The sequence below is a fragment of the Zalophus californianus genome, chromosome 7 (assembly GCF_009762305.2).
Source record: "Zalophus californianus isolate mZalCal1 chromosome 7, mZalCal1.pri.v2, whole genome shotgun sequence".
NCBI lineage: Eukaryota > Metazoa > Chordata > Mammalia > Carnivora > Otariidae > Zalophus > Zalophus californianus.
In genome coordinates this window covers 9,766,821-9,782,510 of record NC_045601.1, presented here as the reverse complement: position 1 = coordinate 9,782,510, position 15,690 = coordinate 9,766,821, and the positions used below count along the sequence as shown (strand labels likewise).

Genomic DNA, 15,690 nt, shown 5'->3' with positions numbered 1-15,690 from the left:
TTTACCCAATTTATAATAAAATGTACTGAAGAGAAAATTAGGGTTCTGGTTCAAGATAGTAACTTGTTTATTTTCTCTCCTTCCTATGAAGTCATTAAGATGGGAGCACAGCTAAAGCTGCACCAGAACTGATAGGGGCCAGCAGGCTGAGGGAGAGGCTTCACATGTTACTGGCTGACCATAAGCATGCGGGGCAATGGGTATGTAGGACTGGGGTCCCTCAGTGTGCTGGCTGGCACCTTCACCCTAAAGCACAGCCTCCCATCGACAAGACCTATCTATAATCACAGAGGGCCTGTCCCCCATCCTCAACTAGGAAAAGGCAACCAAGACATACCAGACCCTACAGGATAGCTTACAACCTAAAAGAGACCCAGTGAGCAAACAAAACACCTGGGCAGAGAAGACACAGAACTCAGTGAAGAAACAGAAAGGAACTTTAAGAATGACTTCAAAAGAATTCGAGAACAAGAAAGAGCTTCTGGAAAATAAAACCTGACTGCAAAAAATAAAGTTCAATAGAAGGTTTAAGAAGATAAAGTTAAGCAAGTCTCCATAAAGCAGAAGAAAGAGAAAATACGAAAAAAAAGACAACTGGCATATTAAAGGCTCAGCCAGGGCCTCCAAATTGGTTAACAGGCATTCCAGAAACTGAGAATCTTAATCCTGAAAATCTTAAGTCTGTTTATATTTTAACAGTTGATTTTCCAAACACATGGAAAAAAGCAGTTCATCAGTAATTTGGAATAATCCTTAAAACATGATATAACTTAAAATTTTAAATATTTAAGACAGTATTAAAATTGTATTTGAAGATACCTTTGATACCTTAAGGAAAGGTATCAAAGAAAAATCAAACCCAAACTAAAAATTTTCCATGATAATCTAAACACAATTTGTATACAAATAATAAAGTGGCATAATATAAGCCAAGTTAGAAACCGTCTTCTTTTCTCCTTCTCCTGTGTAACTGTTACTAATACAATCCCAATTCCCCTTCATGACAGAACATAAATATTACCCTTGCTGAGTTCTTTGACTTCCAAAGAGGGAAAAAGAAGGTAGCGAATGTTGACAGAGTATTCAGCCAGATGGGATCCGTGATGAGGCACGCTATAAAAAATTATTCCTCTGGTATTGTTTATAAGAGTACTCATTTCTGGCTTCTTAGAGGCTTCCAGCAGCATCTTTTTGACAAGAAGACCTAGCCATACAAAGAAAAACAATGCATAAGCTTTTTCTTCCTTCCATTATTCTAAAACAAAAGGAGGTGGGGAACAACACAAAAAGAGATGTTTTCTTTAAAGTTTAATTCTCTAGAGTCCAACACACGGGGCCTTAAAATACTAGCACTTGGTAATACTGCTGACCTAGAATCCAGCGGACCCTTGAAGAGCACGGTTTCAAAGGTATGGGTGCACTTATACATGTGGATTTCATACAGTACTATTAGTGTATCTTACGATTTTCTTTACATTTTCTTTATTGTAAGAATACACATACAAAACGTGTTAATTGATGTCAGTAAAGCTTCTGGTCTACAGTGGGCTATTAGTAGCTAAGTTCTGGGGGAGTCAAAAGTTACAGGCAGACTGCTGACTGCACAGGGTGGTCAGTGTCCCTAATCCCCGTGCTGTTTCAGGGTCAACTGTATATAATACAAGCCTACAAACAGGGAAGATTCTAGAAGCTCACCCTAGACAGGTCTTTTACTGCAGAATACACTATGCCCTAGAAGGAGTACTGGGCACTGCTACGTTGGGTGCCCGTCCACGAAGTGAATACGCAGCACCGTGTGCCCCGTCCTGTCGCCAGGGGGCCACTAAGGACCACACCATCAGGACAGTACTGCTGTTCAAAAAAGAGCCCCACAGAGCTTATCCACCATGGAAAACAAAGTTTCTATAGGAACATGCACCTAGGAAGGCCCCATCTCTTCCACTCCGCCACCCTGGGCTTGAAGCTGACAATACAACACCAAGGTCACTTATATGGTTGGTAACCGCGGAGCTCTAGGGACACAAGGGGCTACATCTACCTCTCAGCAAAGAGCCCCGACTCAGTTTGCAATCCCGAGCATTTCATCAGATAAACTAGGCCGGAGGCAGCAGCAAGGCCCTCTCCAAGGCGGATGGTGACATCTCTTGTGAGAAATGGGCTGGGGAGTGGGCCGAGGGGAGCAGATGACACTTAGCAAGCACACACCAGGCCCCAAAGAGCAGAAATCTGCCATCACACCTCCCCCCCAGCAGGCCTGGGGCTGCGGGCTCTGCGATGCTTGGGGATGCAGGGAAGAAAAGAGAGCACAGGGACCAGCCAGGAATGCCTGAGGGATATTCACAAGTCAGGCTTATCCGAGCCACGGACTGCTGCTGATGTCCACTGATTATCGCTATATGAAAGCATTACATTGCCAACCACATGTTCCTTTGATACGGTTTGTTACTAGTGGTCTCCCCCTCGTAGAAAAACAACTAGGATGGAAGGAAAGTATAGTCATTTAAAAACTCTTAGCTATAGCCAAAAACATTTAGAGGGAAAAGGGGCCAGTAGTAGGTGAAACAGGGAGCTGTGGTAACAGGTTAGCCCCACTGGCTGACAATGACCTCACAGTGCTGGCTTCACAGAACTGAAACATACGTACCTCCCATGCTATGTGAAACCCAAATGACCGGCCTATCCCCAACACCAGCCGCTCTCAGCTTCCTTAGAAGTTCGTTGCTCCTGAACGCAATGGACTTTCTGAACAAATTGAAAACAGCAGGCATTATATGAGGCTATGGATTCTGCACCCTCCCCCCCAAATTTTACTATCCAAGTTTTTAAGGCAAGAAGTTTCATTGGGCCAATACTACATACTATATTTTGGGGTCAGGAATACCCCTACTCTGTTTGATCTCTACAATTGCTCATTCCCTGCTTCTAACTTAGTCACGGTGGCATGACTGGGAATATCTAGACCCAGAACAAGCCATTCACTTACTACACAAGCAGGGTTTGAGCATCTGTTACGCATCTGGCAATTTTTACAAGCTGGATCTCACACCGACTGCCCCCACCACTTAGGATGTGTGTCTTTGTCATGATGTGGCCTGAAAATAATGCCGCATTGTCTGCTGTGAGCTCACCTACATGGTAAGCTGCCATTCTACTTAATTTTACTTGTATTTATGCTGCAAACATTAAGCTTTCATCATTTTGGTTTATTCAGAAATACCAGAAAGCTATTAGAATCAGAAAATTCAAAGTAATTTTCAAGCTAAAAGGGAAAGTCAAAACGATCTACTCTGGTAGTTTCAAACTGTATCTATAAAATCCTTTCCCTGCAATAAAGGTTTGTCAGAGCTCCTCTTGGTGCAATAGGGAAGGACCCCTGAGCTTCTGCCCCCTGGCACCTATGCAGGGTCTGTTCAGAGACAACGCTCAGCTTAGTACCAGTGATTCCGACCAACGCTCTCAACTTGCAGACCAAGCTTCCCAGACAAGTTAGATGACCTGAGACCACACAGTGGGTCATAGGCAGAATCGGCTACCATCCAGGTCCCAGAGCCCAGAGGTCCAGTGCTCCTCTTCCTGTATACACAATCAGCATGTATGACATGCAAGTGACAGAGGCACCCTACATTGCTTCACAGCTTTTCCTTTGCTTCCTGTAGCCAATACACTTGCAAACACAAAAGCAAAAAGCCTTACGTTTACTTCTGGGAGTAAAGGAGATTCTGCTATAGAATCCATGGTCCTTACTACTAAAATAGTTATAAATGAACCACTGTAGGAACCCAACACTGACACTCTATCTAAGCCTTACACTAGTTCCTTGTTAATATATTACTCCTAGAAGGAAGAGAAAAAAGGTTTTTCATAAAAAAAATTCTGTCTGTGGCATCAAAAGACAAAGCTCCCCTCAATCCCTGAGGGTCGTGGACCCCGGCCCTTCCTCCCAGTCCACAGTACTCCCTGTTACCTCTCCACAGGACACCTCGTTCTCCAGTCGCTAAGGCTGGTGTCATACTCCACAGATATGATTCGGAGAGCAGGACAGTCTCTTGCCAACCATGTCTACACAAAATATAAGGTACAAAAGAACACACATGAATTTCCACTGCTCCCGTTGTTTGCTAGTGATTGACACCTGTAACTAAAGGCCACTGACATGGACAACTATAACACATCACATCAGAAGAAAGTTAAAAGATGACTAGAAAACCGGTTCCGGCATTTTATCTTTTTATGTCTCTGGTCACAAGGAGGCATTAATATCTTTAGCATAAAGCCAACGTGAATTTCAAGAGAATATTCTCAGTTTTAATGTGTTGTATAGCCAAAAGCAAGGAGTTTTTGGAGTCCAAATCAAATTGGCTTTTAGAAAGCATTTAATAGAAAATTATGACCTCAGGACAGATGGTACCATCTGACGGCTGAAGATTCGAGCGGAGAACACAGAGATGCTAACTACAGCCACAGTTTCGTCTGTGGACCCAGGACCGATAGCCCTCTCTGTATGTCAGTGTTGCCAGAGACAAAGTGCAAACCATGTTTTCTGCAGGATAGCCTCCGTGAAGGTGAAGAAGCTGCGGTGGGACAAAGCCCTGGAAACTACAGGCCTAGCCGTCTTCGCTGAGCTTTGGGTACATTGCGTGCAATGCGTTCATCCCAGAGTTAAGGCTCTTAGAAGAAATATCAGCAAGGAAATCCAAAGTAGAATTATCTTATAATAGAAATACTTTGAATATCTCTTCAAAGTATTTCTATTTTTATAATTATTAAAATCACAGAACTAGCAATGTATTATTTGTTACATTTTTAATAGGAGTGAACGAATATTGGTCCTTGCCGGTTTTTTATTCAATGAACTATTCTTTGAGAGTTCTAGCCCACACCCTAACCAGAAATGACACAACAGAAGGCAGGGTGACAAGCCCAGCTGTTCATGAACATACTACAAGTGTCTCTAAGGGACAGAAAACTGCATGGTAGAAAAATCCCAGGAAAAAAGAGAAAAATAAGCAAATCAGAATGCGGGCTTCAATAGCCAGAGATGCCACAGTGCATCATGAAGAGGGTGGCCTACCAGAGGCAGCACTTCCTTACCTTGGGCCAACACGTGGTATACCTGGCTTCATCCTCTAAAATCTTTTCAGTTAAAACTTGCTCGCTGTCCTGCTGGCGCCACGTTTTGAATGCTGCTCCCATAAGGCCATGAATAAAAAGGACATCTGCTTTAATGGGCTGACTGATGGGGGAGAGAGTTTTAAAAAGAAGCAGAATAAATGCATTACTGCTTTGGTAAGAGTCTACCTACTATTCTGTGGATGGTGCTTAGCAAGTTTACATACCGGAAATAAAACTATGAAGGCAAGCTGTGTAAGCACAGGTGTGGCAAAGACATACATGGAGTGTGCTCACTGCTCTCTCTATAAAAGTGAAGACAGATCTAGCCCTAGCCAGCTAGACCAACCAAAATCAACTGTAATGAGTTTAATAACCAATGAAGTGACATATGTCATAGACTGCCCTCCAAAGAATTTCATGAGAATATTCCACAAATCAATAAAGTATTTAAGAAAGTAAATAAGAATATGCTAGTGTAGTTTCAAATTGAGCATGCATGAGAGATTTTTAAAAACTTATCAAGGAAATAAATGTTTATCAGAAATGAGATTTTAGGGGTGCCCGGGTGGCTCCGTCGGTTAAGGGTCTGACTCTTGATTTCAGCTCCCATCATGATCTCAGGGTTGATGGATTAAGCACCATGTAGGGCTCCATGCTCAGCAGGGAGTCTGCTTGAGATTCTCTGCCCCACCCACCGCCCTGCTCACTCACACTCTCTCTCAAATAAATTTAAAAAAAATAAAGAAATGAGGTTTTAAAGTAATTCATAGTCTTTAGATATGATTTTTTTTTTTAAATATGAGAGCAGGGGCAGAGGGAGAGGGAGAATCTTAAACAGGCTCCATGCCCAGCACAGAACCCAACATAGGGCTCAATCTCATGACCCTGAGATCATGACCTGAGCTGAAGTCAAGAGTTGGACGCTTAATCAGTTGAGCCACCCAGATGTTCTCAGATGTAACATTTTTAGAAACTGTAGACAGCATATGATTTGTAAGCTATTTATAGTACACACACAATTATGCAACACATATGAAATACATTTCCATATTATTTTGTTTATAAATTGGAATTAACCACAAAATCCATTTTTCAATTAAATGATTTTGCTATTTTCTGAGGTATTATTAAAGTACTGAGAAAAATCCAAGAAATATATAATTTTTTCATTGTGGTCCTTCTTATATTTATTATCTCAGCAATGATACAACTGGAAATGGTGACCAGAAATAATCTTAAGAAGGAGCATGAGTCAAATTTATTACAACTTACTCCTTCCAGTGAACAGTTTTATACCTTGCATAAACTTTGTCCAGTCCTTCTGAGTTCTAGAACCAGGCTAATATTATATAGCTACCTGCATAGGATGTCCTATCTCCTCCCATCCAGACCAACCTCTACAATCCAAATCAGCTATTAACTCAGATCTGCAGGAAACAAGTAGCGAAACAAAGAACTATGCATTACAAAGTTTAAGGGGGGGCCACATTACAAGAGGTGAATGTGATCTTACTGAAGGTCAGCCCTTGGTGTAAAATCACACTGATTAGTTTAGCTAGTTCCATACTTCCATGATAGCCCGCAATTCTTCTGAGGTTATTACAGACAAATTGTGTCAGTAAATAAGGTTCTCGGGATTATTTGTAAGGTATTTAACATCTGAATTATGCAGAAATAAAGTGAAAAGATAAGCCCCTGAGGCTTTACATCCCCACAAGAGACAAAGCGACTTTCTTACCTCGTGCGATACTGAGGGTGTAGCACGTACACACCATCCTGGTACTTTTCTTGGATAGTCTCTCGGTCTAGATTAGCCAGGGTTCTGGCGGCATGTGAGGCCTCCATAATGCGGTGAGACTTCATTGCCTCTGCCAGTATGGAAACCCAACCTGGTGAAGAGAACAAACCCCCTCAATACCCACACTACTCCATCTGACACTTTCAGCGGTTTCTGACTGAAAATGGTGGGAGAAAGGCAGACTCCAGCGTCTGTCTCACAAAAAGAAAGAATACTCCAACTCCACTCTGCACTAAGGTTCTCCACATCCCACGGCACATGAAGCCCCAAGCCAGGTACCCTATATGGGGGTCTCAAGGAAGGTAGAAGGGGTTCAAGAGCCATTTCCTTTATTTAGAAAATCTAACAAAAGTTGCAATTACTAGAGATGTCATCAATAAGAATATGATATTCTGCTTTTAGCGAGAATTACTAAACTCAGTAAGTTTGAATACTAGTTATTTCATCCTGATTGTCAGACATACTAGCAGCCTTTAATACACACAAGAAATGATTCCTTAATAATGAGCTTGCTTAGAAATAACAAGTATTGGCGAGGATGTGGGAAAAAAGGAACTGCTGGTGGGAATGTAAATTGGTGCAGCCACTGTTGAAAACAGTATGGAGGTTCCTCAAAAAATTAAAAACAGAATTACCATATGATCTAGTAATTCCTCTACTAGGAGAAAATGAAAGAAAGAAAAGAAAACACTAATACAAAAAGATATATGCACCTCTATGTTTACTGCAGCATTATTTATAATATGGAAGAGCAAGACAGGGAAACAACCTAATGTCCATCCACAAATGAATGGATAAGGATGTGGTACATATATGTAGTGGAATATTGCCCAACCTTAAAAAAGAATGGAATCTTGCCATTTGTAACAACCTGGATGGATCTAGAGAATATTAAAGTCTTAAAAAAAAAAAAAAAAAAAAGGCGCCTGGGTGGCTTAGTTGGTTAAGCGTCTGCCTTTAGCTCAGGTCATGATCTCAGGGTCCTAGGATCAAGCCTGCTGCTGGCTCCCTCCTCAGTGGGGAGCCTGCTTCTCCCTCTGTCTGCTGCTCCCCCTGCTTGTGATCCCTGTCAAATAAATAAATAAAATATTAAAAAAAAATAAAGATGGTTTTAACTTTTTTTGCTGTACCTATGTTCTCTGAAGTATTTACCATGATAATCTATTCCCATTTTATTTATATAACTTAAAATAACACAACATGGGCCTTGAGGGCAGAGATGCGGGCTCAAAATCTCTGTTCCCTACTTACTTACTGTGGAACCTCAGTTAAGTTACTTGGCTCCCTGGGCTGGAAGAAGGTTCTAATAAGTTAATCCATATAAAAACTGCCCTTACCAAATCCAGCAGGCACTCAGTACAAAGCAGCTAGCCCATGTCCTCCTCCCTTGCTCTGTGGCCAAAGTGTTGAACATCAGTGTGATGACAATCCAAAAGAAGTCTCAGGCCCAATAATTCTTTAATATTCAAATTTGTAATATCAAAAAATGCCCCTTCCAAATGTGTTAAAGAAAGCTTTATAATAACAATAGAAGAATGTTTTAAAATTCTACCTAGAGAGATATACAGGTATATTACTGGTATACATACAAAAATATGCTTTATTTCTATTTATTTATTTTTAAAGATTTATTTTTTGACAGAGAGAGACACAGCGAGAGGTGTAACACAAGCAGTGGGAGTGGGAGAGGGAGAAGCAGGCTTCCCGTGGAGCAGGGAGCCCGATGCGGGGCTCGGTCCCAGGACCCTGGGACCACGACCTGAGCCGAAGGCAGACGCTTAACGACTGAGCCACCCAGGGGCCCCTATGCTTTATTTTTAATGGAGTCCCAAGAAAGGAAACACAAGAGAAATCATGGCACAAGCCACTTCTATGGCTTTTTTTAATTGACAAAGTATTTTCACAATGCCTGAGATGCCTCACCTTTTACAAAACATCAAATGCCCCTTGGAGAACGCGTCTTTAAGATTCAGTGTTTTTAAATTATGTAACACCTGAATACATGATAATTATAAGAACAATTTAAAAATAGCTTTTAATAATCAAAGCCCCACTTTAGCACTCCCATCATTTCCCAATTCCATTTATATCCTCAAAAGTAACTAGAGTTAAAAGTTTGGTGGTGACCCTTCCAAACCTTTTTAAAAATTCAATCCTACACCTATAACTTCTACGTATACACTATAGCTCTATTTGGTTTTTTTTGTTTGTTTGTTTTTTGCCTGAATGGAATCGTACTATTCCTACTGTTCTGTGACTGAATCCAGTACTTCAGTATTATGTCTTGGAATGCTCTCCACATACATCAACTTTTCTTTTTAACTATAGCATTTAACATAATTTGAGTATACCATTGTTTACTTAACATTATTCCTACTGGCAGACATTTAGGTTGTTTCTATTTTTACCATACTGCAAATACCAGTCCAATAAACATTTTTATACATAAATCTTTAGGAACACCCATGAGTATTTAGGTAGGAGAGAGTCCTAGTAGTATTATTACTAGGTCAAATGGTATCTACATTCTTTTAATAACTACTACTAAGTGCCTATCAAAAAACTTAATCAATTTACATCCTCACCAACAATATATGAGAGGAGCAGTTTTAACACACCTTCAACCAGCAGTGGCTACTACCAGAATCTTTTTAACTTTTGTAAATCCAAATGGTAAAAAGTTACAGATCTGGTACTATTGAGATTTATATATATATATATATATATACACACATACATACATACACACAGACCTATATGTATAGGTAAAGATACAGGATGCCTAAAGGAAAAAATACAAGGTAAGGCAGCAGAATTCAAACTGAAATATTCAGAAATAATGGGAGCTGAGCAAAAAGAAGCACAGATAACTTTGAAAAGTTTAGATATAAAATGGAAAAGCAGAAGAGAGGGTGAAAAACCATGGGGGTGTCGTGTCGCACCGCGAATTTAGGTGGTTCTTCATACTGTCCCCTAATCTGTGTAGATCAAAGAGTCCCGTTGAGAAGGAGCCTCTGACTATGCAGATGAGAAAATACTGGCAGTCCCTGAGAAAGTGAAAGGAGCCAGGAGCCAGGTGTAGTTGGAGGTCTCGTAAGAGATGTCCCTTTTCCTATCATCAAGAGCAGAAAAGGGGAAAACGGGTTTGGTTTTGGTAGCGGGGAACTGAGGGAAATTCCTTTCAGGGTCTCAGCTGTCTCACTGAAGTAGGAGACGTCATCTGCTGAGAGGGACGGAGTCTGTGGAAGGTTTGAGGATGTGAAGGAGATTCAAATCGTCACTGCTAGGAATGTTAAGGCATGCTGCCTGGAGAAACAGGACTGCTGAACGACACCGAAGGTGACGACCAATCCGCTGTGATTCTATGCTCAGCCACAGAAGCAGCAGACAGTAGGTTTTCTGTCACGTTGGGGTCCTGACCAAGGGTGTGCTCAGAGGATGGAAGAGAAGGGAGTTCCGGGGCACTGAAGAGAACGTCAATGAAACGATGGGCCACGGAATCGACATCCAGTGCGTCAGGAGGGGTGAGGAGAAAGACGACGACCGGACTGGGAGAAAATAAAGGGGTCGGCAGATAAATTCTTGGAGAGAATAAAACCAGTCACTGCGGGAGCAGATGCAAAAACAACCTTGAATGAGAGGCGGATGTGCTCAAAGAGGTGAATTACTGATTCTGAAGGTGAAGTGGTTTCAGGCCATGACTAAATCCAGGTGTGGAATGGGAGTGGAGTACCAGACAATCAGGAGCAGAGAAGGAAGTCAATGGAGATGAAAAGGTCGAGGAACTGAGAGACCAAGGTGTTCAGTGGGCTGGTCCAGTAGATACTGAAATCACTGAATGAAAGACTTGGGATAAGAGCCAGGGTTCAGTTCGGGGAAGAGTGTTTTGTGGGCTTTTTAAATAAAATACTGATTTGATCAAGGCTCTATCCCATTAAAGAAACTGAAGATAAGTCAACAGAAATTATCCAAAGTAAAACACAGAGAAAAAAATATTTGAAGAGAAATGAAGAGAGTCTCAACGACCTGTGGAACAGAATCAAGAGATCTAATAGCCATGACTGAGGTCCCCAAAGGAGAAAAGAGCAAAAAGAAGACAAGAAAAAGTATTTTAAGATACACTGACTGGAAATTTTCCAAATTTGATCAAAAACATCAACCCATTGATCCAGTCAGCTCAGCAGACTGTGAGCAGCATAAATATAAAAAAGGAACCACGCACTTCATAGTCAAACTGCCAAAAACCAAACATAAAAACCTTAAAAGAAGCCAGAGAGGAAACAACACGGTACATACAGGAGAACGAAAGTGGGAATAAGACACTTCTCATCAGACAGCGGTGGTTAGGAGAGAATGGAATGACAGTTTTAAAGTGCTGATAGAAAAAGTAACACACTGTCAACACAGACTTCTTTATCCATGGAAAATCTCCTTCCTGGGATAATCAAATAAAGGCAAAGGAAAGACTTTCAGAAAATGAAAGGTGAGAGAATTTATCCAGCACGCCCAGCTCTTTAGCCTGAAGGGAAATGATATCAGATATAAATGTAGATAAACAGAACAGAAGGAAGAACACTGGATATTATAAATGTGCAAATAAAGACTTTTTTTCTTATCGTCTTTAAATATCACTTGACTGAATAACAACAATGTATCACAAAGTCTATAACATATGTGGGAATAAAATACATTATGACAATACCAAGGCCAGGGGTGGAAAGTGAATTACGCTGTTGTAAGAATGTCACACTATATATGAAGTGGCATAATAATAATTCAAGATAGACTGTGATAAGTTAAGGATACCACCAATAAAAAAATACACAGATAATACTATATAAAAAGCCAAAAGAGGAGAAAGAACAGAATGTAAAAGATACTAAAGTAACCCAAAAAAGTCAGTAAGGGAGAAAAAAAGAAAACAATATTCATAATTACGTTAGCGGTAAAGAGAGAAAACACTCCAATTAAAAGGATCAAACTGGATTTAAAAAAAAAGATGCAACTATATGCTGTCTATAAAAGATGTACTTATTTTTAGGGTCACAGAAAAATGAAAGCAAAAGAAGGGGAAAAGATAAAAGATTGGTAATACAAACAGCAAGCATAAGAAAAAGCCAGTGTGATCATTAGGGAAGTGAAAATCAAAACGACAATGAGCTATCGCCTCACACCAGTCAGAATGGCTAGAATTAAAGACAAGAAATAACAAGTGTTAGGATGTGAAGAAAAGGGAGCCCTTGCACACTGTTGGTGGGAATGTAAATTGGTGCAGCCATTGTTGAAAACAGTATGGAGGTTCCTCAAAAAAGTAAAAATAGAAATACCATACAATCCTGGAATTCCACTACTAGGTATTTATCCAAAGAAAGTGAAAAAACTAAATCAAAAAGATATAATAAGCACCCCTATGCTTATTGCAACATTATCTCTAAGAGCCAAGATATGGAAACAACCTGTGTACGTCAGTGGGTAAATGGATAAGATGTGTATGTGTGTAATAGACTATCACTCAGCCATAAAAAAGAATGAGATCTTTCCATTTGTGATAACATGGATAGACCTAGACGGTATTATGTTAAGTAAAAGAAGTCAGAAAGAAAAACACAAATACCATATGTTTCACTTATACATGGAATCTAAAAAACAAAACCAAAAACTCCCATAGAAACAGAGTCATACAGAGAACAAACTAGTGGTTGCCAGACCAGGCGTGGGGGGGGGTGCTAAGTGAAACAGGTGAAGGGGATTAAGAGGTACAAACATCTAGGTATAAAATAAGTCACAGGGATGAAAAGTACAGCATTGGGAATATGGTCAATAATATAAAATATGTTGTGTGGTGACAGATGATAACTACCCTTATGGTGAGCATCATATAGTGTACAGAATTGTCAAATCACTATGTTGTACACCTGAAACTAACATAACACTGTATGTCAATTATACTTCAATAATAAAAATGTTTTTAAAAGAAAAAGAAAGCTAGTGTGGCTATTTTAATACCAGATCAAGTAGACCTAAAGAAAAGGAGTGTCCCCAGTGGGAGAGACATCCTTTATTAATAAAAAATGAATAATCTACCAGGAAGAGAAACCTGAAAGAACTAAAGGAAAAAACAAATTCACAATCATAGTTGGAAAAATTTCACACATCTCTCAGTAATTCATAGAACTCGACAAAACACAATGAAGACCTAGAGAAGATTTGAGCAATACTGTGAGCCAATGTGGTTTGTTATATATTGAACACTTCACCTAACAACTACAGAGCACTCATTCTTTTTAGGTGCACACAGAACATTCACCACAACAGACCATACAACAGGCCATCAAGTACGTCTCAAAAAATTCCCAAAGACTAAAATCTTATAGGGTATGTTCTCTGAACACATGACATATTAAATTAGAAATCAGAGACATACGGTACCTAGAAAACAATATTTATAAACTACGCAGCACACTTTTAGGTAACCCATGAGACAAAGAAAAAATTCACAAAATATGTCAAACTGAATAATGATAAAAATACAATATATCCAAAACGTGAGGGATGCATCTAAAGCAGGTTACAGGAAATTTACCACTTTAAATACAAAACTGTAGTGATTTGAAAACATGTCTTCAAATTCCTCGACACTACTCTCCATTACAAGGTGATGAGTCTACACGCCTTCCAAATCTCTTTCCCTTGAATGTGAGCCAGGCTTAGTGACTAGTTTCTAATCAATAGATCATGGCAGAAATGACTTCCAATGTTTGATTATAAAAGGAAAAAAGCTTATACCTGGCCCTCTCTGGGGACGTTTGCTCTTTACACCTAGCCATCATGCTTAAAGGAAGCTCAAGCTGCATGCAGAGGCGCGTGTAGAAAGGAGCCAATGTCCCCAGTCCCAGCTGAGAGCCAGTACCAGTTTGCAAGCCAGGTAAGTGAGCAATCTTCAAAGTGTATCCTTCACCCCACAGCTGAGCTGCTCCAGTTAATGCTGCTTGGAGTGATGTAAGCCTTCACTATCAAATCTTGCCCAAGTTTCAGACTGATGAGGAAAATATATGACCACTATTTTAACCAATGAATTTTGTGTTTGATACACAGGTAACTGAAACAAGAGGTTAAAATCAGTGATTAAGTTTCTACCTTAAGAATCTAAAAAGTAGGAACAAATAAAACCCATAGTAAGTAGACCTTTATAGAAAAAGTTGGCTGATCCCTGAATGAGACTTCATTAAATTAAAAACTTCTGATCAAAACTCTCTTAAATGTAAACAAACATAAAAGCAGGGACACAAGAAAAAATGTGAATTCATAGTTTCTAATAATAAATAGCTCTAATAAAATGAGCACATATGTATGCATATTTGTGTGTGTGTATCTGTATATATTACCTTGCGTTTTCCACTGAAAGAGCCAAGAAGCAAAGACACTCCAGGACCAGTAAGGACACCAAGCACCCAGATCCTGGTCTCTGCCAATCAATCTGCACTAAAATCTACCTGCATTTCTCCTCAGAGAGATGAGCCGGGAACATCTTGTTATTCCAGACAGTAAGAAATGCCTCCCAAAATGAGGTAGGCACATTGCAAGGACACACGGAGCCAGTCTATGGGGCTCCCACTAACCAAAACTGAGACAATCTGGCACCAAATGTGAAGTGCAGTAATAAGTTATAAACCATTAAAAAACCAGGAATCTACATACCCACACTGATGGGGGAGGGAAGGGGGAGGGACAAGAAGGAAAAACGGAGGGAGACAGATGGAAGGAGAGAGAAGGGCGGGCTCTTGCTTACAAGAAAATGCCAAATGCTGAAAAGCACATGGGGAAGGCGTGCTGCAGTTAGAAAACCATTATTTTGCAACCATCATGCTAAAGACTAGACGAGGCAAGAATGTTCAGTAGATGAGCAGGATATCTGCATGGTCTTAAGTATCTCCCCACCATCAGTTTATTAGTTGCAAGGGGGGAAAATCACGAATTATACTCCGAGTACACCTCTTGGTTAACCAAATCATATCAAAGATGATGTAAACAATTAGATGGTTATCATGGCAAAAACTACTCTCCTGTGAGAAGAGAAATAATAAAGATCAGAGCAGAAATCAATGAACTAGAAACCAAAAGAACAGTAGAACAGATCAACGAAACTAGGAGCTGGTTCTTTGAAAGAATTAACAAGACTGATAAACCCCTGGCCAGACTGATCAAAAAGAAAAGAGAAATGACCCAAATCAACAAAATCATGAATGAAAGAGGAGAGATCACAACCAACACCAAAGAAATACAAACAATTATAAGAACATATTATGAGCAACTCTGCCAGCAAATTAGATAACCTGGAAGAAATGGGTGCATTCCTAGAGATGTATCAACTACCAGAATTGAACCAGGAAGAAATAGAAAACCTGAACAGACCTATAGCCACTAAGGAAATTGAAGCAGTCATCAAAAATCTCCCAACAAACAAAAGCCCAGGGCCAGATGGCTTCCCAGGGGAATTCTATCAGACATTAAAAGAAGAATTAATACCTAGTCTCCTGAAACTGTTCCCAAAAATAGAAATGGAAGGAAAACTTCCAAGCTCATTCTATGAGGCCAGCATTACCTTGATCCCAAAACCAGACAAAGACCCCATCAAAAAGGAGAACTACAGACCAATATCCTTGAACATGGATGCAAAAATTCTCACCAAAATACTAGCCAATAGGATCCAACAGTACATTAAAAGGATTATTCACCACGACCAAGTGGGATTTATCCCTGGGCTGCAAGGATGGTTCAAC

At 40.1% G+C, this 15,690-nt stretch overlaps 1 protein-coding gene across 4 annotated transcripts in view; it reads right to left on the bottom strand.

Annotated features, from left to right (window-relative positions):
* The window catches only part of SERAC1 (serine active site containing 1), a 41,839-nt gene that overhangs the window by 2,614 nt on the left and 23,535 nt on the right, over positions 1-15,690 (bottom strand). For all 4 annotated transcript variants that reach the window (XM_027603563.1, XM_027603564.1, XM_027603565.1 and 1 more), the window contains 5 exons: positions 6,851-7,001; positions 5,092-5,233; positions 3,965-4,059; positions 2,645-2,742; positions 1,022-1,204 (listed from right to left, as the gene is read on the bottom strand). In XM_027603563.1, the coding sequence (XP_027459364.1) occupies positions 1,022-1,204; positions 2,645-2,742; positions 3,965-4,059; positions 5,092-5,233; positions 6,851-7,001 (669 nt within the window). The remainder of the gene's footprint in view (positions 1-1,021; positions 1,205-2,644; positions 2,743-3,964; positions 4,060-5,091; positions 5,234-6,850; positions 7,002-15,690) is intronic.